Genomic DNA, 27,775 nt, shown 5'->3' with positions numbered 1-27,775 from the left:
CAATCAGCTCCCAGTGAATTTCCACTACAGGAGAAAGAGAGGGAGGGGGGAGGGCGAGCGAAAAAAGGAGGGAGGGGGCAGGGAGAGTGGAGAGGGATCGAGCAAGAGGGAGGGAGGGAGGTGGATGGGGGAAAAGAGAGGAGTAGAAAGAGGGATCAGGAGGGATGGAGAGAGAGAGAAGAGAAGCACAGAGAGAGAGATGGGGAACAGCGGAGGGAAGAGAAGAGAGGGAAGGAGGGAAGGAAAGGGAGAGTGAAGGATGTGGGAACAGACACGTTGACCCTACTTTGTCTGGAGGTCAGTCTGGACTCTCCACCTGCATCCTCTTCTGTTCAGACAGTTCTGACAAATGAAACTACAGATAAGAAACATGCAGGGAGGATACTTATTAAAGCATGGGGAAACCGTTATCTGTAGCTTTGGCAGAGTGAATTAAGGACGAGGAATCTTCCTTCATGGAAGCTGTCTACTGTGTTTCATCCACAGTCTCCGTAGAGGTCTCTGTGGGGACAGATCTAAGCAGAAGAACAGGAGGCTTCCACCAAGTCTAGCAACACACATAGGAGTCTCCCTCCATGCCTGCAAATGTTTCGTGTTCACTGTAGAATTAGCTTTACGAGCATTCCCTCCACTGCAGTTCCCCTGGACTGTCTTATGAGGCCCAGAGAATTGCACCATGTCTAACATGTGAAGGTCTGATGAGGATCTGTGAAGGACACTTGTGTCAGAGTCTTATGCGGATCTGTGAAGGACGCATAAATCCTGGGTCATGCGTTTGCCAGCCAGTTGGAGTAACCGATCCCCAGTGTTCATTAGCAAGGAAAACAAGGGTCTGCCAGCTTCCCCTCCCCTCTAAAACAACCCAGGGAAAAAGTTGCGAAACTGGAGAGCGCTAAAGTCGACCGCAAGGTCATTTTAAAGACAACCGCGCACGTAAGCAGCGAAGCCCAGAGCATCCGTTTCCGAGCCGGGTCCAGGAACCGTGTCCTCGGGTGAACCGAGCTCAGAACGCTACAGAATTCCTCCACGCGACCCGAAGGAAGGAGAGTGGAAACTGCTCTCTCCCAGAATCTCTCTCGGCGCACCTCTGCAAAGAAGGCTTGATTTTCAGACTCCCCTCTCTCTCTCCCTCCATGTACAAGTCTACGATGGTACCAAGTGTCTAAATTCAGGCCTCCAATGTCCCTGAAAGCCATCTCTTGTAAACTGTTTAAAAAATTAAGCAGCATAGACCTGTGCCATCTGTGACATCTGTGAGTGACACATTTGTGATGACTCAGTTTGTGATGATGGTCAGTGAGATAACGCAATTTCTCTCACAGATGTCTCTCACAGATATCTAGTAATAGTTTCTGTAACGTGGCTTATCTTAAGAGAGTGACTACAGTAGATGTATAAAGATGTGCTCTGGGACTTACTGAGGTATTCATAGTGTCATGTTTTGTCTGTGCATTTTCTGTTGTGCAGGGAATGTCTTTGTGCTGTAAGTGATTCAGTGACTTAGGATCATGTCTTTAGCAGTTTGTCAGAATTGACAAACCCACATGGTCACAGAGACTAACTGGGTCTAGTAACTGGCCCCATACTGTTTCACAAAGGAGGAGAAAGGACTAGAGCAAGAAAGCTGACCCCAACCCTTTCCCCCAATTCTCAGGTCTACTCTTCGAGTCCGCAATACCTGCCGACTTTGAGGAGAGGAGTCGGTGTTGTCTTTGAAACCGGCCTGGCGGCCACGCTGTATGTTTTCGTTCAGAGACGCTGACTGCAGGTGACGGCTTCACCCCGTCACCCGTGTTAGCCTGTCAGGAACTGAACGTGCCATTCTCCCCTCCATGAACTCCCCGCTCCCGCTGCCCCCGGTGGACCCAAACACTGCTCTGTTTACCTTGGTGGCAGGGCACATCTTTCAGGAAAAATCTACTCATCATTCAGTGCCAGTGACTAAACCGCCACCGGGTCAGAGCTCCGAGGCCTGAATCGCAGGCTACTTTAACCCTCGTCGGCACCGTCATAATGGAAACATGCGCACATCAGCTGCATCATAACCCAAACGAGTGCTTGCCACCACCGCGCTTGTTTCAGCTTCATTGCAACGTGAGTGTGCTTTTGTCACCTCCATCGCAGTGCAGGCGCACAGACATCGGCTGTGTCACAGAGTCAGCGCGAGTGTAAGGAGCAGAAGCTGAACTGAGCGGGCGTCCGTGTCCCTCCTGCTGACCTTGGGAGGTGAAATGGGAAGTGGGTGGATGCAGAATTGTCCTATATGGTTACAGTAATTGCCACAGCTTATTTGGTGCTTGTGAATGAAATATATATAGCCTGATGGTGGAGCAGAGCAGTGGAAAGGAGGGGAGTAGTGACTGGAATGATAAAAAGCTGAGAGAATGCTGACAGTGTCCTCAGGTTCTTTCCTCTCTGGTGTTAGTTGCTGCATTGATTTATTAATGACCATTCTTTGGGTACTTAAGCTTTCCTTCCTGTCTGTGATCTCTTGCCCCCCCCCCCCACCCCCACATAATCTCTGTCTGCTGTCTCTCCTGTTCCTTCCTCTCTCTGGCTGTCCTTCGATTTCTCTCTTTTGGGTGGCTAACACAAGCTCATCTGGGTTCAATGTCCAGGTCTAGCAATTATTTTCCATTTGACACAGCACACAGTGTAATGACAACACATCAATTTAAAATGTGACAAATAAAACCTATGCTGACGTGTTCCTTATGGGGCATAGGGAAATAACTGGTTGTTCAGATTTCAGACAGAAAGAAAGACCAACTTAAGAATGCTTAGTGGCTGGCTTACATCTAAACACTGTCTCCGTGGTATCCACAAATCAAGCCACTGTGTGCATCAGACTTGCCATCTCTTCCCTTCAGTCATTTCTCTGGCTTGGGGAGCCATTGACTCATGTAACATTCTATGATGCATAGCGTTAATTCTGATTAGAAGGATCATGGGAAGTATATATGTAACATATGAGAACATAGTCATGATCAGCAGTCAGGGTGGTAACTTTCAACCCCTGTGACAAACAAGCAACAGGTTTGACCTGAAATCATCTCCGAGACCCATAAGGCGTATTGACAACTGGTTTATTCAGTAGGAATTGTCATCTGTCAGCACTGAAAGTTCTTTTTAGAGAAATATAATACAGTTTAACTAATAATTGAATTTCAATCAGTCAACACAGTCCGCTGTTGGATAGCTTTCTGAATAACTGTTGGAAATTCTATTTAAATTGGTTTTCTTCAGATAGAGTCAGGCTTCTCATATTTGTGTATCCATAAAATCAGTAACTGTTTTTTTTTTTGCTGGTTTGTGTCTGAATCAAATTTTATAAATTGATATCTAAATATACTGCCTTTCTTTTGATATTCTCTGGAACAATCAAGGGAATAGTGTGATAACTCCTAATTAGTTCAGCCGCTATGTTCTGCTTCCGACTCCTCTCAAAAGTTTCAATAGTAATGTGTTTTTTTTTGTTGTTGTTTGTGAAAATGACTGCTTTTGCTTTGCGTCCTCAGCTTTGTGTAGGACAGCCAACAATCTGATCAGGCACATCTCAGTATGTTTTCTCAGCATTCCATACAGTTGCCACTGTTTCTCGGTGGTTATTTTGTGGGGAAACTGTTGTGGTGTTTTAGAAGTGGCACATCTGTGACACATTCAAGCACGTGTCCCACACCTGCTTTGTCTTTTCGCGCGTCCCTCTCTACGCGTATGAATGCAGCCATTCACTTTCAGCACAGCTCACATTTTTCCACCGTGACATGTGTCTTTGCATCGCATGTGAGTGACACTAAGCATTTTGCCATGATATTGGAAGTGACCATCAACTTACAAAGTCACGTGTGTAGTCACATAGTGCAGCAATCAATCCAACAGAGTTACGGATGTGGTCAGTAACAAAGGGAGGGTAGAATATGCGTTATTGTATGTCATTAGCTGCGTGGTAAGGAGCTCCTGCATGGGTCAGACGTGGCCTGTGGTCCAGCTGTAGGGGACCGTTGACCAAGCGAAGCAACGCCCAGAGAAGAAACTGAGGAATGCATGTCTTTATTGTCCTGCCGCTTCCAAGGGGGACCAACGAGCGGAGTCCAGGCGGCCTTGCCTCTGGTGGCAGCGCGGTGCACCAGCGCACGGCGGGTTGTGCGTGTTACATGATGGACTCGCGTGCATCGGTGCCTGGAATTTAGGACTCATGCAGTACATGTGCTGAATAAGAGACAGAAGTGCGCTATGACTTTGGACACCTACATAAGCGTGGAGGATAAACAGTTCACAGTCCTTCTCGTCAAGTTATTTGGCATAGGGATCGATCAAAACTGAGTAATAATAACAACGTTGATAATAACAATAATAATAATTTACAAACAGTAGAAAAAAATAGCAATTAGCCATCTTGGGATCACATCAGATATGTTTTCCATGCATTCACAGGTTTGACACATACATTTTGCTCACTTTCACGACTAACTGATTGAAATAGCTTACAAATAAAAAGAAAAAAAAAAACTATAATAATTGCGGCCACTCGGCTGTGCAAAAGGGAAGAGCTCCGCCCGCCAGCTCCGCCTTCTCTTTCTCTCTCTGCTTTAGCCAACCCTTGCAAATAAAACGCTACAAAATAGCACCGTTATACAGTGGATAACATTTCTCATTACTTTTGTTATATGATACCGTCATGTATAATGACAGTAGAACGATGCATATAATAAGTTATGTGGGAGTACTGGTGGATTATACAGAGGTGCAGTGTGGGCAATGATGTATAATGCAATGTGATGTGATGTCATAATGAAGTATTGTGATGTAATATTTAGTATTGCAACGTGACATAAAGGGGTGCAATATGATGTAACGTGATGTAGTGGTAAGGAATAGTGAAGTGATTTGATGCGGTGTGGGGTGGGATAGCATGTTCCCGGGTCACTGCAAGAACACACACCTATCAGTCTGGTAGGTTGAGCAAACTGCCACAATGCTTCGAAACCCTGGGGACTGAAGTAATTACTGTGATTCTCAGAACAGGATTTTGGCAGCAACATACAGGCTTCAATCAAAGTCATGTTTTGTACTGCTGTTTTGTGAAATGTTTGTGGGCATGCTTCCATGTGTGAGCATGCGCTTGTGTTCAGTGTGTGTGTGTGTGTGTGTGTGTGTGTGTGTGTGTGAGAGAGAGAGAGAGAGAGAGAGAGCACTTCAGTTCAGATGCTGTTGCACGCAGCTTCTTTACATGTGTCTTTCTTTCAGCTGAAAAATTGTGTCGTCCAAAAAGCAAAGGTTCCTCCCTATGCTAACAGAATAGAAGAAGCCGGGCCAAGCGGAATCAATCATTAACCATCTGTCTCTGGTGGCTGTTTCAATAACCTCTCTCTCCTCTGCATAAGGATCTAGTTACCATCATAACCGCAGTTAGACACAGATATCTGTCTTCAGGTCCGGCCTTCTGAAATCTATTGGAGACAGAAATCCTTGCTGCCCTCCAGAACTGCCTAGCAGACAAATAATGTTCTTACCCATTTCCTGTGTAGTTGCAGTAATATTTTTACCAGGGTTGTAACCTGTGTTAACACACATAAATGCTGTTTACACTTTTTTTTATCAACTCACTTCATTGCCCCTTTAGATTCAATCAACAGGTGTTTAGGGCTCCCCAGTTAGTGCTCATGTATGGGCTCATAGCAATAGGCTAAAACCATAAATATGGACAGACTGTTTGTCCCCACAACCAAGCTTAGAAGCAGGCTCCATCTCGTTATCTGGCCATTAGCTTTACAGATAGCTACATTGCACATAGCCACTCTATAATAGTTAGCCGTCTGGGGTGTGTTGGAATGGATTGGAAAGGACAGGCAAGTGACTGATGATGGTGTATTGTTCAAGTTCTGCAAGACAAACTACCACAGCAAATGAACTGATACACCTTTATCTGACGGACCCCATTTTCAGAACATGCCCATGTGGTTATTTAATTTGATGAATTTGTTGGACGTTCCCAGGCAAGATGAGCAAGACCTGGCATGTGTATATATGTATATTCTTCCTCCCTTACTTTTTTCCATCATCTCAAGTTCTGACAATGCATTTTAGCTCCAAATCCAGGACTCAGACGTCCAGCTAGCAAGCCTGGTCTTGCCATGGGAAATAGCAAACTTAGAGTGCAGAACAGGAAACCAGCGCCTGGGGGATACAGGGGTCTGTTAGAAATCAACTGCCACTAGTTCAGCACTGCTGAAGATATATATATACTTATGCAAGTCATTCTAGAGTCTGGAATGGTCTGTTTTTGGCTAGAGTCTTGGATTTCAGACCACAACTAAAATGCCATTCAAATGAAATGCAGGATTCCAATCTCTCTGACAAAAAAACCTTTCCCCCACAGAGTGTGTGGATGGTGGCAGGAACTGTGACTCCAATAAAGGACTGTTTACAAGGTACAATAAATATGCCACATGCCTGGCTACAAATACAGTGCTTTGCTGGCAATGTAGCCATGGGCTGTCATGAGGCAGCTTTCTTTCAAATCAGGTAGTGACATAAAGTAAAATTTTTGTTGCAAAACGCATTGGACTAGCCAACAGAAAATAATTGGAATGAGCTGTTCATTGCTGTTGCATGGCACCAGAACATGGCACAAGACAGCAATTAAATGATGAATTTTGAATATATTTTTTGCGTTAAAGATTTTTGGCTCAATATTAGTGTATTTGTTTCTGAAAAATGCCTTTGTGACACCTGAAAATAAAAATTTTGTCCCAATTGGTCCATGGCACTGCTCTTTACGTCAACTGATTGTCTTTCAGTTTTTACCCACCTCCTTTTTAAATCTATACCACTCATAGCTACAACGAATTGGTACTGTAAGAAGACCCTATACCTGTGATCCATCTGGCTTCTCCCAACAGTCTCCTAGCTAGAAATCAGGCCCATTCTGACCTGAGAATCTATTCACTGATAATGACTATTTTCACTGGGAATTTTGGGTATTTTCTCTGGAAATAATAGGTATTTTCACTGGCAATAATGAGTATTTTCACTAGGAATGATGGCCATTTTCATTAGAAATGAAGAGAAATCTCACAAGGAATAATGAGTGTTTTCACTGGGAGTCATGTGTATTTTCACAAGGAACGATGGGTATTTTCACAAAAGATGGTGGGTATTTGATTCAAAATTAGGGGTATCATATGTCCCTAGTCAATATGATTGCTCGAATGCACAATTCGCTCAGTCAGTCTCGTGAGGCCACTGTAGTATACTGTTGCATCACAGCCATTTTATGTAGACTGACCTGAGTTAGATGTGCTCTTGTGTTTGATTGGTTCAACCTTCCTCAAAGAGACGGGGGGGGATGCACCTCCTGATCCAAATTACCCTGTCCCATCTGAAACAAGGGCAAACAGGAAGATAACCACAGCCTGGGGGGAAAGGGGGGAGCTCTATAGCTTTTATACACGGAGCTACAGCCCAGTCACGTTTACACCTCTCTCACAGCTCAGCAGCGACACTGGTTTGGCATATTGGTTGGACGTAGATTGCCCCCTTTACTTTCACCCAATTTGTATGACGCAGTATATAAAATCACCAGAATCCCCTCCCTACACGATGCAGTATGTAAAATCACCGAAAATGACACAGCGTGTAAAATCACCATCTGTCTTAACATGTTGATTGAACCCCAGTCTCAGTTTTTTCATAGCCAGCAGCACCACTGGAGGGGGGGAAGGGCTATGGCCACACCCCACCCCCTGTGTCCATCTGTCCGTCTGCATTCCTTTTGCATTTGTAACTGTCCATCTGTCCTTCTCCCATTGCCGTCTTCTACATCCGGTAGTTCCTGCTGCCCGTGTTTCCTCGACTGGAGTTCTTCTGATGCACCTCCTGGAACAGAGCAGGGAGAAGCTCAAAGGAGAGGCCTGAAGCAGCACCTTGTGACATAACGGAATGGTGGTTTCATGCTGCTTAGGAAACAGATCCACGGCATATGCAAAAGGAGATGTAAAATGCACAGGAAACAGACAAAAAATGTACCAGAAGGGATTTAAACTTCGCAGGGAACAGAGCCATTGCGTGCACAAAAGGGATTTGAAATACACAGGAAACAGAAATGAAGCATGTACAAATGCAGATTTGTAATGCCCGTCCTACTGGTCTTCTACAGGCACGACTCTTGGGTGGCTGAAACTCCTCCTCCAGTCCTGGATTGCTTTATGGGAAGAGAGCTGTGAAAAGCACTGGGTGCCTCTTAGGAAGAGGAAAAGGCAGAGCCTTCGCCTCTTTGCGCAGCATTCAGAAACCAGTGAGTATGTAACTAATGCATTGTGTCAGCCTTTCAGAGGCCAAACAGCTGTCTCTGTAAGACCTTTCTTACCACATGCACAGACAGGGTTTAACACAGTAGCACATGCAGCACATTCATTCTTATGTTGGCATTTGTGGCATGCTAGCATGCTTATGTCTGACAGGACATCAAGTGCAGCATGCTGCAGAACAACCATGTGTCCTTAACACTCCAGCAGGTGGGAAACATACCTTACAGGATGGGGGACTATTACAAGATATGTGTTTCTGTGGGAAAAAAAGAGTGAAAATGGACCAGGTTGGCTTAGTCACAGGGTTGGGTCCTATGACTTAGTAAGAGGTGCCGGGGCGCAGGTGAGAGTAAGGTTCAACAGTTGTAGGAGACACACCTCAATGTGGAAACAATTTGCAAAGGATGGGAGTAATTTAAATTACAACCCAATACACCCCCAAGTAGAATCCACCACTGTGTTTGAGAACTCAGCATCCCATAATGGAACCCAGCACTTCATGTCAGAACCCAACAACCCACATGATTACATTTACATTACATTTATTCATTTGGCAGGTGCTTTTATCCAAAGCAACATACAAGTGAGGTGCAGTACAACACAAGCAAAAAGCCATATAAGGAGTCAGATACATGTACATAGTCATATCATACTATGTTATGTTATATCATATGTACAAGATACGTAGTCATTTCACAGAACGTGGAGCCCAGCACTATCCTTTCCCCTGGCTGGGGGCTTTATCCAGGACAACTACTGTACCATACATTACACACTGCATTTATTAATGCAGGTTGACATTTATTTATGAAAGCAGTTTAGGGCAGGCTCGGCGCCAGGAGAAAATAGAGGGGTGCACTTGCAATCCACAGGGAGGCACAAAATGTCATAATTACTATGTAGACATTGGGATATAAGGAGACAACTCGGGGTGCACTGCACCCCTAAGCACCCTCATCGCACAGGCCCTGGTTTAGGGACGTAGACATCAGTGCCTTGTCTGGGTTTTGCACGGAGGTGTCTCACCTTGGGGGTCTTTGGTACGTCGGTGTGGGGCTGCGCCCGCACAGAGCGGGCGGCCTTGCCGGGTTTGACAGGAGCGCAGTACATCTCCAGCCTGCGCAGCTCGCAGCTCTGGAAGCAGCACTCGTCCACTATGCCCCGGCTGTGCGGCCGCCGCGCACTGGTACCATAGCCGGGGTTCTTACCTTCGGGAGAGACAGAGAGAGAGATGGGGGTTACCTGTTACTGACAGAGAGGGGGAGGTGGTTTGAAAGAGAGAGAATTGGAAATTTGACTCTGAGAGAGATACCAGTGAGATAGAGAGGGAGGGGGGAGGAGAGAGAAGGATTAAGTGGGGATTTGAGATAAAGAGGGTTTTTATCTGGGAGAGGGAGCAAGAGAGGATTTACCTGCAGAGAAATCAAGAGAGAGGTTTACCTGTGAGAAAGAGAGAGAGAAAGGGAGAGTCTGGCGTGTGTTTGCCAAAGGAAGAGAGAGGGTTTAGCATTGAAGGAGATAGCTTTGAGAGAGAAAGATGGATGATAAATGCTATGTCTTATGTAAGATCAAATTGGCCTTCCTCTATACAACATGGTCAGATTCTTCTTCTGTGCTTGTGACACAGTTCTGTCTGTGCATTTGTGAGAAGTGTGCCACCGAAATGCCCCCTCTTGCCCAGTAAAAGAATACATGCAAATACCTCCACCCTTTTTAACTTTACCACCTTCAAGAGGGTAAACATTTCCTAAGAGGACCTTTAACACCAGTAAAAACATATTAATGCAAGAAATTTAAATAGGAGTAGAAGCAGTAGGTGCTGATGGGGGAGATTTATAGGCAAGAAAAAAGTCTTAGTGTGGGAGATTTATAGGATTAATGAAAAAAGATTTATAGAACAAGGCAGTAGGTGTTGATGAGGGAGATTTACAAGACAGGTAGTAGGTATTGATGAGGGAGATTTATTTCACAGGCAGTAGGTATTGATGAGGACGATTTATAGAACAGGCAGTAAGTATTGATGAGGGAGACTGTGATGAGAGGAGAGGGATTAGTCTTGTTCACTTGTCTGGGTGACTAGCAGGCTCCTTGATTTCTCTGACTGTGATTGCAGTGGCCCAAGAGTGGGTCTGCGTTTGTGAGAGGGGTTTTCTGGGAGATCTGACTCTCTTCCTTTCACCCCCCCCCCCCCCCCCCACCCCCCACGGTTATAAAATATCCTGCTCTCCATTTACAATTCCCCAATCGCCCAGGACACTTTCGAAAATGAGCAATAAAGCTCCGATAGGCTTTTCCCTGTTACCAAATGAAATAATAATTTAATATGGCATTTACAAGGAGGAAATGCCTTTCCCTTTCAGAGTTAATAGCTCTTGGCTCGACACGTTGCCAGCGCTGACAAAGCGCATTAACTTCTGTTCTCTGCTCACCTTGTCCTGACAAGGCTGTTCTGGGAGGAGAGGGGGGGTCTGACTGTGGAGCAGACTCATCTCCAGTCCCTGGGCTCAGAGGAGGTCAAAGTGCAGTGTGGAGTCAGGGGGCGGGGTGGGAGGGATGTATAGGGCAGGACATTTCACTATGCGAAAGTAGAAGAAGATAGGTTGCTGTAATATCCAGCAAGAATCTGGGGGTTGATAAGGGGAGGGGGGGAGATTGCAGCTGGAAAGGAGTGAGAGACTGTAAAGAGGAACTGTAGGCAGCTTTCATGATGGGGCAGATCTGTTCTCTGTGAGTCTAAAAAGTGAGTGTACTCTAACAGCACCATCATACCCAGGTCCTACCCAGGTCCTACACCATGTTCCATCAACCAATGCAGAACATTCTCACAACGCCAGTCTAACATTACATCCCCTGCACTATGTCCCATCAACCATGCCAATAAAGAACGTTCTCACAGTGTCTCTCTAACCTCAACCTTATGCCGTTTCTCTCCGCTCTGTACACTTACAGTGCCTCGCACAACCAATACAGAGTCATTACACTGTGTTTTTTATAGGTTTCCACTCCGGCTTCCAGGTCTCTAATGCAGTGGTGCATGCCTGCTGGATTCCAGCTGTACATAATTCTGACAGGTCAGCTGGTTTGACCATTATCAGCCTGTGAACAATGGGGCTCGGTGTGAGGGAGGGACTTTGCCCCCACTGTGTGTGTTTATGCAGTCAGACAGGTTGCAGGAGTCCTGTTTCTGCAACTTGGGCAGGTTTTTTCCGGCCCATACGGTTTTTTTTGGCCCGTTTTCCTCTTTGTTCCATTAGAACAAAGCCCTGCAATTTGGCAGCCCCTGTATTTTTTTGTCCGAACAACATGTGAACCCGCCACAGACAGCAGGGGGCAGGGGAGAGTACGCTCAGCTGGAGCAGGCAGTAAATGGCTGCCATTGGAGGGATTACCATCCCTGATCCCTGTAAACACAAGGGACTGCGTCCCTATATGTTCGTATACAAACATGTAAATGACCCCTTGAGTTGCTGCTATCCAGCCACCCTATCTGTGCCTGATCTGCTGATCAAAAGACTGCTGGTGTCTTCACAGGAAGGTACTCTGAACCAGCTGGGATTTCTATTTCTCCTTTGGCTTTCCTACTATCAGACCCAATTGCATAAGGAAAGGCAGCTGTTAGTGTGCCCACACTGTAACCGTGAACCTGCAGGGTCTATCCCATTAGGCAAACCAGTAACCCTGGTTCGTGTCAAACATAATGTCTGTGTACGAAAAGGAATCCTTTTATAAATGGTATTCTTTGAGACCGAAAATATTATACAACCTTTTGAGGTAGCCTTCATCACCCCCCTGAGGCTGGAGTTATTTCCTGCTAAAAGGGTGCCAGGAGCCACCATTGGGCACACCACTTCCTGTGAAGGGGTGGAGCTAACAGAATTCTTCCTACGAGAGGACGGTTGGTCTCTCTCTGGAGCTTTGCGGAGACCTGAACGATGCCTGAAAGGATCTGTGGGCTGGTCCACAAGCGCTGACGGATTTCTAACCCTGCTTGTATGAACTGCCAAGTGAATCGAGCCCAAGCTGAGTGATGTGTTAGCAGGGAGCGATGTGAGGTGAGGTGAATTGTGGGTAATGCAGAAGACAGTGGTGACTGCAGAATAATGGAATGTAATTCTAATTTTTTAAAAAAAATAAAATAAAAACCAGACAATAATCGGCCTGCTGGTGTGGAAGCTCTGAGGTTTACAGCCTGCTGCTGGTTAGTAGAAGCGGTGGATTCTTGGAGCTGAGGCCGGCCTGCTGCTTGTGGACATCCAGGCACTTTACTGCAGGCAGGGGACCATAAAAGCTGCTATAGACCTGGAAACGACCCCTTTATCGCTGATACCACAAAGTGTTTATAGCCAAACTAAATTTCCTTCACATTTTCGTCCCATCTTTGTCCTCATTGGTTACGTAATTCAAGTCTCCCCGGTAGCCCTTGAGGTCCACCCACACAAGCCAGTAATCCTGCCACCAGAGGAGCTGTGAATGTGATGGTTACCTCAGCTGGGGCCCTGTTTTGACCAGAAAGGGGTGACCAAAATGGTTTTTTTGTTCTATTTTTAAGAAGGTGCATCTATCATAACCTAAAAGGAGGCATTGGGGTGAAGGACGATTAAAAACCAATCCAAAAATTTACTGCCATCCTCACACATCAGTTCTGATGGCATGGGTGATTCTGTTTATCACACTGCCTCTTCTTAAAGCTGGGAAGGGTCATTAACACAGTCAGCCAGTAACATGAGTCAGCCAAAAAACTGCCCTTATGCTGATCAGCCTTTTAGCACTGCCCTTTCCTGGCCCCCTTCTTCAGCAGTACAGCGCCTTCCTTTGAACTTCTCTTAGCTGCCGCAGCCAATCAAACGCTGCGTCCCACATAACTGGGTGGAGAAAAAGTGGTGGGTTGAACAGAGCGAATGGTGGGCCAACTGGCCTACTGAGCAGCAACACCCACAGAGCTGTGAGGGGGTTCTGGGAAAGGGAGCAGACCAGGCTGCAGCGTCCCACCACAGAAGGGGCAGCTCACCATCAGCTACCCGTCAGCCACCCAGGTCAACGGGACACTGTCTCCGTGCACACGTGCAGACAGAGAATGTGATACCAGAGCACCAGGGCATCGGCGGTCCAAAACAGTAAAGCGTACTGCGGTGCCAAGTCCAGAGTCCGTGGACAAATCTTGGCGTGCTCTGTTTTCAAGCAAATAAAAAATATTTTCTGTGCAGCTTTACTTTGAAAGACCTCCAGAATCAATGTGATTAAAGGAAGCAGTGTGTATGTGTGTGTATGGGGTAGGGGGAGTGGGGTGGGGGGTTATGAGGCAGCAAAGGGGGCGAGGCAAGAGACAACACATTAGGGCAGAGTCTATTAGGGTGAGGCAAGGGGTAGGCATGGGGCAACGAAGGGGCGGAGCAGGAGGAAGCAAATGTGGCAGGGCGTGAGGCAGTGCACTAGGGAAGAGCAGGAGGGAGTGCATTAGGGCGGGACGGCACCTGGAAAAGGGAGCAGGGCAGGATGCAGCGAAGGAGGCGGGGCAAGAGGTGTGAGGTGGCACGAGAGAACATGCTGGAACATCTCTGAGCTCCAGACACATTTGTTTCCCTGGCCTTGACATTGTGGACAGTTGCCACATAGACAGCACCATGCAGGGATCCAGGTGCACGTCGGGGGGAATTCCTCTGAGCGGAAAGACATGGGGTGTCCACTTAGAAGCTTCAGGTACTGAGCGCTAGCCTGGAATCTGGGCTTTTAGTGGAAAGTGCGGGATTTGAGCCCACAGTGAATGTTTTCTTTGCGAAGCTTTTCCATTCTGCTGGAAAACAGCTCAATTCAACACTCACCGTTTTCCTCCTCTTGGCTGCCAGCTTCCACTTAAAGTGCCGTCCCCAAGGACCGCAGCCATTTGCCATGAACGTAATGTACATTTAGCAGTTAAATATCAATCTGCACTTAATTTCCCTCTCAGCAGCCCATATAACACTGGCTTCAGGGTCCCTTTATTCCTGCTGGCATCCACAGGAAGGACTCCATCAGACAGTAACACACTCAGGCAAAAAGAAGAGAAGACCAGAGCTGCAGTACAGCAGGGACAGAGATGACACTAAGTCAGAAATTAAAGGTAAGAAAAAAAAACAGCCGGATTTTTAAAAATTATTTCTGAGCAGTCCATTAACGCCTTGGCCGACGGTGGTCCCTTATGAATAAATAAAAAGTGCACTTACTGAAATAAAAGCCCCTGTCTCCGCACACAAACTGCAGCGTGTCCACCAGCTCCGCCCCGCACAGGGTCTCGGACGCCGCCCTCACCGCTGGGGTCAGGGCAAGAATGCAGAGCACCAGAGAGAGGGTGTGGCTACAGGAGATATGGCTCATCTTACACTGCAACCAATAGGAGAGACAGAAACAGTGTCAGATACACAGCACATTTTACACGGCATCCAATAGGAGAAAGAGAGTGTCAGATACTGGGCACATTTTACACTGTAACCAATAGGAGAGACACCAGAGCAGTTCACTGAGTGCAAGAGTGCAGCCTGGGTAACAGCAGCTTTAAACCCATATTCTCATCTCTCTCATCCTCGTGGCAATATAATCAGCAACTGTCTTATCTGCCCTTTAAAGTCTAGTCTTCTAATCATCTCATTGTAATCACAATCCTTTCTGTCCACATGGTGAACTGCGCTGAGACTTCAGTGGTCTCACAGATAAACAGGTGCCTAACAGAGATAGGATTGTAACTGACTGCTGAATAGACAAATATCGCTACAGAGATAGGACTAACAAAAAGATTGTTAAAGTTTACAAAAACGCTTAATACATATGCCTAACATGTACCTTAGATTACTGGAGATATGCCTCCTACCCTCCCAGCAAGCACGCAGCTACACACGCGCACATACACGTTCGAACTGCCTGACGCATGAAGGGTGTCAAACTACAGACAGCCCGGTCCCGATGACAACTGCACCAGCTGCCTATAGGGAAAACATGCCCCTCTTCTATCTGCCAAACTGTACATGCACGACCTATGATAGTATCCAATACCCCTAAAACAAGCATCATTTGCTAATACGAGAATTAAACTGATTATCAAGAAAAGAAATATGAAAACGCTGCTAGTATCGTCTTCCTAAATTCTGTAGCCTGCATCATGTATTGTTCAACCTAAACCATTTAAAACTTTTTGGTATTGGACAAAAACATTAACTTCATTGGCGATCGTCGACTTTTCTTCGGAAACACATCCTCCACCCCGTTGCAAACTGACAAGAGAAAGCAATCAAGTATCGAGGCACGACCGAGTTCAAGAGCACCAGAGCGCTCTTTCGCGAGGTGAAGAAGCTGGGGTCCCGCGGACTTCAACCTGAAATGGAAAACTGCAGAACCGCCAAGCCGGCAGCGCGACCCCGGGGGAAGCTCCGCCGGCCAAATTTACATAATAAAGTGCATCTAGACTCTCCTCCATCATACTGGAGCTCCTCTACTCCTCATTTTCAAAGGACGCCACAGGGAGCCGCAGACTTCAAAAAAGCTTTTTTCCTTTTCCCTCAAAAGTGTATTTATTCTGTTCTGTATATGCAGTCAACTGAAGCGAATTTGGAAGCTGAACTTGAAAACCAGGGAGTGTGCGTGAGTGGTTTATAATTAGGAGCAAGCCTGATAAAGCGGCTCTACCAACGCGCTCTCCAGCATACAGTAGAAATCTGAACAGCACGCAAGTGTTTAAACATCTCTGTACACACCTATTCATTTGTGAATGTGCACCTACACATACACACCCAGGCCCATATGGGCACATACAACCTGTCTGCATGAATCTTGTTTGCAAAGTTACAGGACTGAGTAACGTATTAGGATATTTTACAAATTGTATATTAAACACGACCACATTCATACAAAGCAAACACACTCTGTAAGCTTACTGATTTCTGACCAGAGTTAAAAAACCTAATATTAATTAGCCAGCGGAAATAGATATTTTACAACCACAAATTTTACTCGTGCTAATTCTACATTGTATAAAATACGTTTTATAACAAAATATAAAAGTTGTCATTAAATTAAAATTGAAGATACAAGGTTAATATGAAGAGTAAAAATGAGTGAAGTTACCTTGAACACATGACACAGCCACTGAAAGTAGTGACCGTTAGACATAACCACGGGTCTCCGCGTGCCAAACCCCAGGAAATATGAATTTATTTAAAGTCATTAAAAATCCCGCGAGGAAGAGGTGAGGCGCAGGCAATGTCACATTTCAATATTCCGAGTTTTGCTCCATTGCGCAGCCTCGTTTCGCTGAAGTGAGGTTTAGGGAACTGGAGACGGATTTACAGAGAAAATCCCTCACATTCATCCACATTACACTGACGTTTTCAACAGGAAACAGCTGGGGCCGCATTTGCCTTCTCCTCTCGCTAAGTTATTCATTAAGGATGTTGGGCACATTTTCAAATAACGTCATTCCACTTTTTCTCAGATGGGATTGAATTTTGATCTCGTAAAGACTTTCAAGATTAAGAGTTCTCGTGCCACCCGCGCTGCTTATTGAAGCTTGTTAGGTGGAGAATAATACATTCTTCTCTCTCTCCCTTTATCTTTCCCTCTCTCCCTGCCAGACAGAAACCAGTGATGCGCAACTGGAAGAAGTAGCCTACTCCTCCCGAAGCACTTGTGCGCTTCCCTGGGCGTCACACATTACTCTTGGGTCATATGCAACATCCTACGCTAAATCAATACCATTTCCTGAATACCGCATAGTCTAAATACAGTACTAAGAGGTAATTGATATTTGTATTTCGTTTTCCAGCTCGCTCCACCAATGATTATGTTGTTTGTAGCGCGCACATTTTTTACCTATGTCTTATCATTATGTTTTAAAGTCAGGTGCGGGTGTTAGAACAGGGATGCAGAACAGTTGTGATAAACCTGAAACATGTCCAGACTAAAACTGGTTTGCCTTGTGCTAGTTTGGCATCATTTTCTGGCTTTGTGAAGACAGGTCAAGCTGACCTCGAACGGGGCGGGGAAACGTGTCAGGGGCATTTTTTTCCGTGTGTTCTGTCTGGACAAACGCCCCGTTTAAACTCTGACCGTATCTCCAACCCGCAGTCAGCCGCATCAGAGCACGATGTGCTTTTTGTTCTGCTGAAACGGCAAGGTTCACATTCTCGTGAACTGTTAAATAAAGCATAAATCTTTGCAAAGCCCCCGTGTTTATTAATCTCGTAATAAAACTGCAGACATTTACTCTCTGGTGCAACACGACTGTGCTGCATTTCAGACTGTTATTTTAATTATGGTCCATAAAAAAACAGAGTACGGGGAGAGCTCTGTTCCTTTATGAAGATGATCATCTTGATCACAGAGGACTTCTCAGAAACACAGTGCCTGCTTGTCTGTGAGCAATCAGTATCAGGGTCCATGTGGGTTTTATGATCATTGTTAGCATTATAACCCCTTAATGTGGTTGAACGGCTTTTCTGACTGTGAAATCATCATGAGGTCATCACCCACTGAAAAATCTGGCATTGAACCCTGCATCGCCTCCTACTGGTGGGGAAAGACTTAGCTGCGTTGCCCCCATGGCTCACAGTTGGGTCACAAAGCTGGGTGCATCCGGCCATCCTCCAGGGTGCTGGCACAGGAGAACCATGGCAGCAGTGCAGATCAGATGCACTGAGACTGGGCCTGGTTCTGCTCCTGTGGTCCCTGCAGCTCCAGACCTCAGTAACAGAACATGTTCCTACCAGATGCAATGAAGCCTTCTGCTGACCTGCACCCAGTGCCCTGCTGACATCATCACCTGGGAATGTGCAGCTTTCTCTTTCGCACACACTCTCTCTCAGCCAATGTTTTTCCATTCCCTGCATAACTGTTCCTATACGGTCTGTTATTGTGATTGCCCTCTGCTTGTGAATGGAAAGGAGGGGTGTGAAGCCTTTACAATGTAATGTACTTAAAGAAGGGCGCCACCTAGTGGCTATTCTTGGTACATGAGAGACCCCTGTCTCACACTCTCCCGCAGAAGATTCATCACCTCTGCTTTGAGCACACACATTATGAGAAACTCTTCATGTCCTAAATGAAGCTCTCAAAACACTATTTTTGTGTTTGCTCAGCAGAAGTGGGTGCTCAGCATGTTTAGGAAAAAGATTGGGACATTGGGACACACACACAACTGCAGAGGTGGAGGGATGATGTGCATTGATGCAAAAAATGGAAGGCATCATGTGATGATGTCAACCATGTCCAAGTGACCTGCACTGAGATGCCTGGGATCTCAGAGTGACTGGACACATGGCCACAGCTGGAGCCAAAATGGTGGTTTTCCTCAAAAGGCTGTGGTTGTGAATGAGTAAAGACTGCCACAGTGAGACCTCTGTGGAAGTTGTGCATAATTACAGTACTATACACTGGCATTCTTTCCATATAACCTTTACATACAGCACAACGTGTTCTGCCTTCCACAGCAACGTCACGCTAATCATTATCCCCAGGCCTCCAGCCTGTCTCCTCTGGGATGTATACTATACACTTATAAAAGTAAATACATCATTCACTTTATATCTGATAGTGGTTATTCTTGGGGTTTCAAAAAAGCAGAACTCCCACAGACAGGACAGCTGTTTCTCCCCTGAGTCTGTCTGAATCCAAAGGGGCAAATTCCCTGTCACGCACTCTAATTCCCTCTCTCTCTCTCTCTCTCCGTGACGGAGAGAGATGTTTTTTGTGGCATTCTGTTCAGACTCATAGCAGTGAGAGACCCAAGGCCTTGGGATAAGAGGCTGCAGGCACATCTGGGCACGGTGTGACAGTGAGAGCTCTCACGCTCCTCCTCTCAGCATCAGATGTTGCTCTCACTCCTGCAATGGCTCTGTCAGCCACACGCCTTCATTCAGTGGCACACAAGGGCCATTCCCTGAGCCTACATAAAACAGGAAACACTACTGAGTCCTCCCGTGGGTATTTATCTGGACTGTGTAACGGTTAGGGTACTAAAATCAGAGACTGGTGCATGCTGGGAAGCACAGCTTGTGTTGTTGTTGTTGTTGTGTTCCATTGATTCAAGGGTTCCTGGACCACAGCACCTGTTCTGAGAAAGTGTGCAGAAGTTCCCATTTTGATTATCTCATTGCCACAGCAACATGCAGGAGTCAGGTGTGTGTTTAGGGGGTACGTTTCACAGCTACTGTTCACATTTAAAAACTGATGTTGTAAAATTGTCAAATTGAGCTTGTAACGTTGCTTTGTTAAAATGTTTCACACCACCAATATATCTCCCGTTTCAATACAACGTACAATAAACTGAGATAGTGAAAAAGACCATGCTATAATCTGAGGTGGTGTGGTGAATGAATGAATGTATTGTAAGTGCAACGTGAAGTAAAAAACGGTTTGAGATGAAACCAAAAATTTATGGTTAGAACTCAGCAATGGTTCAAGTTAACGACTCAAGCAGCTGTAGGCGAGCCTAACTGCATCGCAGTTAGACAAGTATCTTAACTCCATCTAGTGTTTATGTGGAATATTGGTGTTGAATTGCCTTTGAAGTGAGACTAGGAATATTCTGAAGTGTCCGTGTTCATGCGTCCACACAAATGAAACAGTTTGTGTAACAACTGTTCGCTGACTGCAAAGTATTGTTACATGAAATTTGTTGACGGTTACGATTTATACCGACCTACGTTTTTACATAAAACGCGCAATGGCGAAGTGCGCTGCAGCACCAAAACAGGCATGATATTCAAGAGACGTAAATGTGCTTTATTCATCCTATTTAAATGTAAACTATGCTATTTTATAGCTATTGGTAACGTTGCACTGTGCATACCTGCATTTAATAAATAGTGTGTTTATAACTCTTAACAGCGCCACCGTTTCTTTGAGCCAGTAACGCTTTGCTACTGACCTTCTCAACATGGCTGCCACAGTGTTCGATTCCGAGAGCCGGATTCTTTGACGTTTTACGCGGTGTTTTGTGTACTGCTTGTTCGCAAAACATGGCGGCAAAAGAGAAAATGTTGGAGATACATGAAAACGGAGCAGAAATCGCTAGTTCTCGATTAGATTGTATTATTAGCCGCTGGAATGTGGACTATTATATTTTTTCTGCGCTTAATGCTTTCAGGGATGGGCGGTACACCGATTTCTGTCAGTTTCGGGATATACTCCAATGTAAGTAAACTTAGCTGGTTTATGATAGTCTTCTGTGGGCATAATTTCAGGTAATCGCTATTCACCGTTAGCTACAGTTTTATGTCTTTAAGAATGTGTTTACATTGTAGTGAATTAGCTACATTACGTACTTTTAATTACTTCAGGTCTGTTTTGTTTTCTCTCAGTCTGTTGTTTTACCAGCGCATCCAGGGATGTTTTGAGTGGGTCATTCCATGATAAGTCGACGCGGTTGTTAGTTAAGTCTGTCTTTGATTTGATTATACATACATATAAATACATCATCTGTGGGTTTATTGACAAACTGACTTCAGAAACCGTCGTCAGACTGCCAGCGTCGCGCACCTGGAACGGAATGTCCCCATATAGTTTGTTGCATTGAGTCTTTAATTGGCAGTGGTAGCTAGCTGTTTAGTTTCGCTTTGTGCTTTGCCATTGCACGTAGCTTGAAATTTTAAAGACGGTAAAGTCTGCAAGAAAGCCATAATTATACAAATTGGCTAGCTACAGCCAACATGTAGCTAGCGAGCTACATTTTACACTGTAGCCCTATATGTTTGATTTTGTGACAGGGAGGCGGAGGTGTGTGGACGTGCTGTTCATCAGCACCACCCAGATTGCTGGGTTCATTTTGTAATAATACAGCTTTCGAGTTAAACATTTTGGCACAATCAAGAAGTGCAATAAGCCGCCGCATTGTAGTTGCGGTTGCCGCCGTTTCTACGGCAACAAATCCGAACTCGCTGACCCAGAATGCATGTCAGCAGCCGTTTTTCGGTTTGGTGCATTGATCCTACTGGTTGGACGCCGCTGTGCTGTCGCAGGTCTGGTGGCTCGACCGCTGGAGCATTCTGAGAACCTGGTCAAGAAGATGCGTGTGATGCAGTTCCTGTCCCGGATCAACGATGGAGACAAATTGGGTGAGAAATGTAGCCAGGACAATTTGACCGTAAATGAGAATTAGCGGTGGCCGGGGGGGTCAATTGGTCGTTAACATCACCAGTGTCCGCACTGGTGGACATAAAGGTTACGGCTTTGTTTTCAGTCTGTGAAAAGTTTAATATATATTTGAATTCTGAACCTAATTAGGGTAATTCGCCTTTGCTTCCTATTCGAATTTGAGTAAAAAAAAAGAGTACCTTTCGTGTAGAGGGAGATTGCCGTGCGCGGGTTTGTGATTGTGTCCACGCCCACAGACTACACGTTCGACTCCCAGGACGCGCTCACGCCGCTGGAGTCGGCCATGCTCGTGTTAGACTCCATCAGCCAGGAGCAGGAGGTTTTACAGCAGGATCTGGAGAGGGTTCACAAGTCTGTCAGTGAAATGGTGAGCCTTCCTCCAGCAACACTCTCCCTCAGTAGCAGAACTAAGAAACACTCGGAGTCTGTGTGTATGTGTATGTTTCAATATTTTTGCCTGAGCATGAGTATGAGTGTATTGGCATTTGAAAAAGGTTTATTGAGTAGATTAAACAGTTTAATAAGTTAATTGAGAAGAATGCCATATAAAATGGGCTTGAATAGGAGAGTACATTGTAGATTAAAAATACTGCATGCAGCAAAATGTGTTTGTGAGCCACTTTTGGTGATAACACTGTCAGTGAAATGTAATGTCTTTGTTGTTCACGCTGCTGTGTCTTAATCTGCAGCTGGTGATCTTATGCATTAAGAACGGGGAGTTTGCCAAAGCCAAGGAAGTACTGACAAATCACTTCCCCAATGTCTCCGTGGGCAAGGTGAGTTCACAGATACCTGCGGAAGACCTTGGTTGCAGTCACAAAGGAGCTGTGACCTACTGTTTCCCCCAGGAAGTAAACCTTGTCAGATTTTGGTGTGTGTAGTTCTGCTGGACCATATTTAGCCAGATCAGGGTAGGGGAGCACATGTTCCTGGAGGGCCGCATGGTCGGCTGGTTTTCTTGAGTCTCAGTGCTTAATAGATGAAGTTGGATATCTCACTGGATGAAAAGACACCATCCGTGGTTTCCCAGTGGGGACCAGCAGCTACATGGATGGTGACTGTCAGTTTATGATGTTTACCTGGTGGCTTTCCTTAATGAATGACTATAATCCTTTGTGGAGGAACAGTGAAAACCAGCAGACCCCATGGCCTCTTGAAACACGTGCTCACCAACCCTGATCTTAATGCTTCCCCACTTACTTGTGAGTATTGACCATGGATAGCCGTCACACTCAGCTGGGTTTAGCTGGTGATTACAGAAAAAGCAATGAAGGTTTAAAGGTGTGAACATTGTCTTGTGGAAATGCTGCAGCACTTGGGATCAGAGCTGCTATTTGGCTAAAGCTTAAAGGGTTAGCATGAGGTTGGTATTGATGTCTGTCTTACAGGAAGCCATCCTCATGGGTCTGGTGCAACAGAAGTCCACCTCTCACCCCGCCCTCGAGCAGGTCACCTACGAGCAGTTCAAAGCAGAGATGCTGCAGTTTTCCGAGAGCCTGTTCACCAATTCTGAGCCCTTCCTGTACAAGGTATGTTTGTAGACAGGAAGGATGCAACATCCGTTGTACGGTGGAATTTGCTTTCAGTCTGCTTGGTTCAGACCTTTCTAACGCTAAAGTGACAGAGTTCTAATACCAGCTGTCTATCCCAGACTGCAAGAAAGCTTGTTGCCTTGAGGCCTCAGATGGAGGATGGCAGACCCTCAGACCACCAGCCAACCCCACAAGACTCGAGTCTGGTCCATGCTCCACCCACTGAGCCATCTGAAAGCGCAGCTACTCCTGGACCCAGGTACACCGCCATCTGACATTAAAATGGGTTTTTTTTTTTCCTCTGTTTGTGTGGTCGTGTGTGTGTGTGTGACTGTGTTTGAGTGTGTGTGTGTGTGTATGTGTGTGTGCACGCGCGCATACTTTCTCATTATTTACACTGCTGTTTCTCTCTCTCTCTCTCGTTCAGTGAAACTGCAGGTGGTGTGCAGGTAAAGCTCAGTCTCCTCCGGGCCTGCTTTGCAGCCCTGGCCAAGGAGCACAGTGTGGACATCCCCTTTGCACAGCTGGAAGAGGAGGTGGAGCGAGAGGTGCGGGAGGAGAACGCGGATATGGACCGGGTACCCTCTCCCTGTCAGGGCAGCCATGCCCCACTGGGGTCTAACAAGCCGGAGGAAACAGCCTGGGCAGAGCGAGCCAGGCAGCACACTGTGGCCAGGCTGGTGGTGGAGGAGGACAGTCTGGAGAGTGAGCTGGAATCAGTGGCTAGCCAAGAGTCCACAAACATGAAGAAGAAACTCTTAGTCTCCCTGGAGCGGTCTGTATCCAAGAGGCAACAGCCCTCATCCAGCAAGGAACCACCCACAGCCAGCAGGGAAACGCCCACATCCAATGTGGCACCGCCCACAGCGAGCAGGGAAACACCCTCATCTAGGAAAGAGCCACCCACAGCCAGCAGGGAAACACTCACATCCAATGGGGTACCGCCCACAGCTACCAGGGAAACATCCTCATCTAGGAAGGAACCACCCACAACCAGAAAAGAGTTGCCCTCATCCAGCAGGGAACCGCCCATGAGCCCGCCGTCTTCCCCCACAGTACCCTACAGGAAGGCTCGCAAGCGACCAGTCAGCGTTGCGCAAGTCAGGTAGCACGGTTCCAGCATCACCGACCTGGCCTTTTTCCCCACAGCGGAGACACTCTCTCTCTTTAGCAGAGCTGTTCCCTTATGTGGCTTTTTGCTTGTGATGCACTCTGCCTCACTTGTAAGTCCCTTTGGAAAGTGTCTGCCAAATGAATAAATGTAAATGTATGTAAATGCTCCCACAACACATTTGGTTTTGCTTACATAGGCAGGTTGGTTTTGCTTGCACAGGCAAATAACAGACAGTGACGAGGACATGTGTGACGCCTCTGACACCCCGGAGGACCTCCTGCCTGCGGCCGCACCCCCGCAGTCCTGTCAGTCTCCCAGGAAATGGTGAGTCTCGCACGTAGCTGCACAGCAGGTTTTCCGCTAGGATTTTTTTTTTGCCGGTCTGGTGTCCGGAAAGAATATATTTTACTGGACAAATTTGAAACTTACCCGTCACGTTTCAATAACAGATGTTACAAACGCAAATATAATGTACGCCTAGGTTGATGAAAGAATGACAACAACCTCAAATCGGTTTGACTATTTAATGAACAGTAACGATTGAGCAAAACAAACAGTAACTACCAGGTAATGTTTTATTTTCTCCTTTTTTTCATTGCGGCAAAGTCCTCTGCTGCCGACTTGAAATCAAACACGTCCAATGCGTCTTTGCAGCTTGCTCTCTCTCTCCTGCACCGCGTCACTCTCTCCTCCTCCAGACGAAATTGCAGCACCGTCTTAATTCGATTCTGCAGAGAGAAGCCCCTAGTATAGCATAGAATAGTAGTGGGCCTAGTAGCAAGTATCGCGCAATAAAAGAGCACGACCCTTTTTTTTCCCTTTTGGGGGAAAAAAAGTACTTTAGGCTGTCAGTAGGCTGTTTCGCTGTCAAAACACAAATGTCCTGTTTAGGGATAGCCTTCGTTATAGCTATGTTTTGTATAAGCATTATTACCGGACATTTTGACCGGCACGTTTTTAATTTATCGGTTGTTTATAAATTTTACCAGGCAAAAGCCGGTAATTACCGGCTAACGGAAACCCTGCTGCACAGGTGCGTGCTCCCTCCTCGCTGCAGCTTTCACTCATAGGCCCTTTTGCTTCTCTGTCCCCTGAAGGTCAGCGGACGTATCGAGGGAGGAGAGGGAGGAGTGGAGCGATGAAGAATCTTTGTTCAACGTTTCAACAAATAATGGTAATGGGCAATAGGAGTGGTGGTGGTTAAGGGGGGGGTTCACAAATAGAGGGTTGCAGGTTCAGGTCCCACGTGTGACATCGCCCTTGAATTGAATTGCTTCAGTACAGCTGTATTGATAAAAGTGTGTACACATTAAATTCATGCAAGTAAACCTGGATAAGAACATAAGATAATAATAAACGTAATACAGATAAGAAGTGATAACGTAGGAAAAGACAGCGGCAAATGTTTATTTTTGAATGAATTTCTTCATGGTGTTTTTTTCTGGATTTTTCTAAGGCTCCAGAAGAACTGAGAGAAGAGCTGGGCAGAAGAAGGTGAAGACTGATTGATGGCTACCTAACCAGAAAAAAGCTTGACAATAGGAGCAAAATACGTATTTTAAAAAAGCCTATATTTTTAATTGCAGATTTCACAAGCTAGGCAAGGTACTTAACCCACAATGGCGTCAGTAAATACCCAGCTGTATAAATGGATAAAATTGTAACCTATGTAAGCTGCTCTGGATAAGAGCATCAGGTAAATCAGAATGATGTAATGTAACGTAACGGTAGCTGCAGTGGATACGTTTCTGAAATGCCTCCGCGGATGATGCTGACCGGTGTGACGGTGCTCTGCTCTCACTGCAGATGTGGACGGTGGAGGAGAGCGGGTGGGTGCGGCGGGGAGTGGAGCAGTTCGGAGAGGGCAACTGGGTGCGCATCAAGAACAGCTTCCCGTTCGTGGGGCGCACCACAGTCAACATCAAGGACAGGTGGAGGACCATGAAGAAGCTGAAGATGGTTTAAGTCGGCGCAGCTCCCTGACCCCCACGCTCGGCGTCGCAGAGTGATGACACGCTCTCACGCAGGGGAATGACGGGTGACGGTGCGAATCGCGATCTCATTGTTCCGCTTCCAGAAGCAAACTGCCAGAAAGGCAGGCTGCCTTAGATCTCTGAAGGCCTTCCGTTTTTTGGTCAAGTCAGATTTGTTCTCGATTTGGTAGATGGTTGTTAGGTTCCAGAGGACCTGTTTTTACATTTTAACAGGCGACATTAATTTTCATGCCTTGGTCGTCTAATTTTTTTTTGAGTGCCATAGCAACACACAGAAATTCTTCAGACAGTGGACTAAGAGGCATTGTGTTGTAAGAAAAAGTTGAGGTTTTGACTACAAAATTAAAACTTGTATTTTACAGACAATAAATTGTATTGTTTATGGAAAAAAGGTTAGTTTGTTATGTATTTTAACAATAATGAAGTAGCTTTGGTAAACATATTATTCCAGGTGCCTTTTGTTTGATGATATTTTTCTGTCTTATTGCTCCATATTCCCTCGTCCCATCTGTAGGAATATTTAAAAAAACCATCTGTACCCTTCAAGACCCAAGGGAAAAGGAAAGGTTGTCTGTGGGTAAAATATTCTCAGTGCACGTCTGTGTATGTATATATTTACCCAGTGTAATTTAAAAATGTAAAGTTATATTTCAGCCATGGTTGTCTCTGTTGCCTGTCCGTTGATTGTGACGAGATGTGAGGGCACGAGAATAAGGTTTGTAGTGCACGTTAGGGCTCTGTCTTTACAGTATTACAGGGAACTGATTGGAGATCAGATCGGAGTGTGTTCACCCAGCAGTGCGCACAGAATGTAACCTCAGTGTTGGTGCATCTGATTATGAGGAAAAGGAAGAGGCAGAACAAAGAGAGGCTTTGCTGTGGACAGTTAATGATTCCTCTGCTCTCAGGTCAGTACTGGGTAAGACTGGCTGCTCTCCCGTCTAGGTGTGTGTGTGTGTGTGTGTGTGTGTGTGTGTGTGTGTGTGTGTGTGTGTGTGTGTGTGAGAGTGAGCGAGAGAGAGCACAGTGTGTATGAGGTACACTGTCCTGTTTTCCTGGGTTTGTGGCAGGGGTTGCCAAGGTCTGGCCTGCCAAAGCTTCATGTGTAGCCCTTAATGCGAGTTTGAAAGGGAAAACACGTCCATTTCAGATTGGATTAATGCTGTGCTGAACAATGTTACTCATGGCTTCTGTGAAATATGTATTTGTAGCAGAGACATTACATTACATTATTACATTACATTGGGGTACCTTGAGCAAGGAGTGTTCTGGTTATCCCTGTAATCTCACCAAAAGCTTACGTCAGAAACTGATTCGAGACAGAATCATCCATGAAGAGAAAAAACACAGGGCATGTGTTTCTAAAAGAATGCTTTGTGAAATGTGATATTGATAACATTACTACCAATAATAATAAATGCACAATTGTGGAAAGCACATAGGTGTTTTATGAGGGGTGGATGTGCTGTTCCGTGGCACTAAAATACCTGTGACAACATCACCATTACAACCAAAATCATCATTTTCAGCCCAGTCAAATAGGTGCCATTACATGCAGTCCCACAGAAATGTGCACATACACTGAGATATAAATCCCTCATCAGCACACTAACACTAAGTGTAGTGTGAGGTCATTTTCTCCTGCTGTTACAGGCCCAACTCAGCACCTTTCAGGGGGTAGAGATTTCTCACTGCTACTCCTTTCAGAAG

The 27,775-nt window shown here is 45.8% G+C and overlaps 2 protein-coding genes across 3 annotated transcripts; one reads left to right on the top strand and one right to left on the bottom strand.

Moving 5' to 3' along the window:
• Window positions 1–7,308: 7,308 nt before the first annotated feature.
• Window positions 7,309–16,928, bottom strand: LOC118771687 (insulin-like growth factor I, adult form). The gene is made up of 5 exons (XM_036519695.1): window positions 16,401–16,928; window positions 14,510–14,666; window positions 9,336–9,517; window positions 8,530–8,565; window positions 7,309–7,878 (listed from the first exon to the last, which is right to left on the bottom strand). Exons 1-5 carry the CDS (start codon window positions 16,443–16,445, stop codon window positions 7,819–7,821), a joined length of 480 nt encoding a protein of 159 aa, XP_036375588.1. The 5' UTR covers window positions 16,446–16,928; the 3' UTR covers window positions 7,309–7,818.
• A 3,362-nt stretch (window positions 16,929–20,290) lies between these two features.
• Window positions 20,291–26,363, top strand: terfa (telomeric repeat binding factor a). Of its 2 annotated transcripts, XM_036520380.1 has the most exons (11): window positions 20,291–20,465; window positions 21,290–21,385; window positions 21,662–21,792; window positions 22,115–22,201; window positions 22,814–22,954; window positions 23,077–23,216; window positions 23,385–24,062; window positions 24,291–24,395; window positions 25,169–25,245; window positions 25,528–25,565; window positions 25,878–26,363. In XM_036520380.1, the coding sequence occupies exons 1-11, from the start codon at window positions 20,291–20,293 to the stop codon at window positions 26,034–26,036; spliced, it is 1,827 nt and encodes a 608-aa protein (XP_036376273.1). In that variant the 3' UTR covers window positions 26,037–26,363. The 2 variants fall into 2 exon arrangements, with proteins under 2 accessions (XP_036376273.1, XP_036376274.1); XM_036520381.1 differs by lacking the exons at window positions 25,169–25,245; window positions 25,528–25,565; window positions 25,878–26,363 and having other exon boundaries at window positions 24,268–24,364.
• The last annotated feature ends 1,412 nt before the right edge of the window (window positions 26,364–27,775 follow it).

The sequence above is a fragment of the Megalops cyprinoides genome, chromosome 25, assembly GCF_013368585.1.
Source record: "Megalops cyprinoides isolate fMegCyp1 chromosome 25, fMegCyp1.pri, whole genome shotgun sequence".
Taxonomy (NCBI): domain Eukaryota; kingdom Metazoa; phylum Chordata; class Actinopteri; order Elopiformes; family Megalopidae; genus Megalops; species Megalops cyprinoides.
The sequence above is the reverse complement of the archived record's forward strand: the minus strand, read 5'-3'. Positions and strand labels throughout refer to the sequence as shown.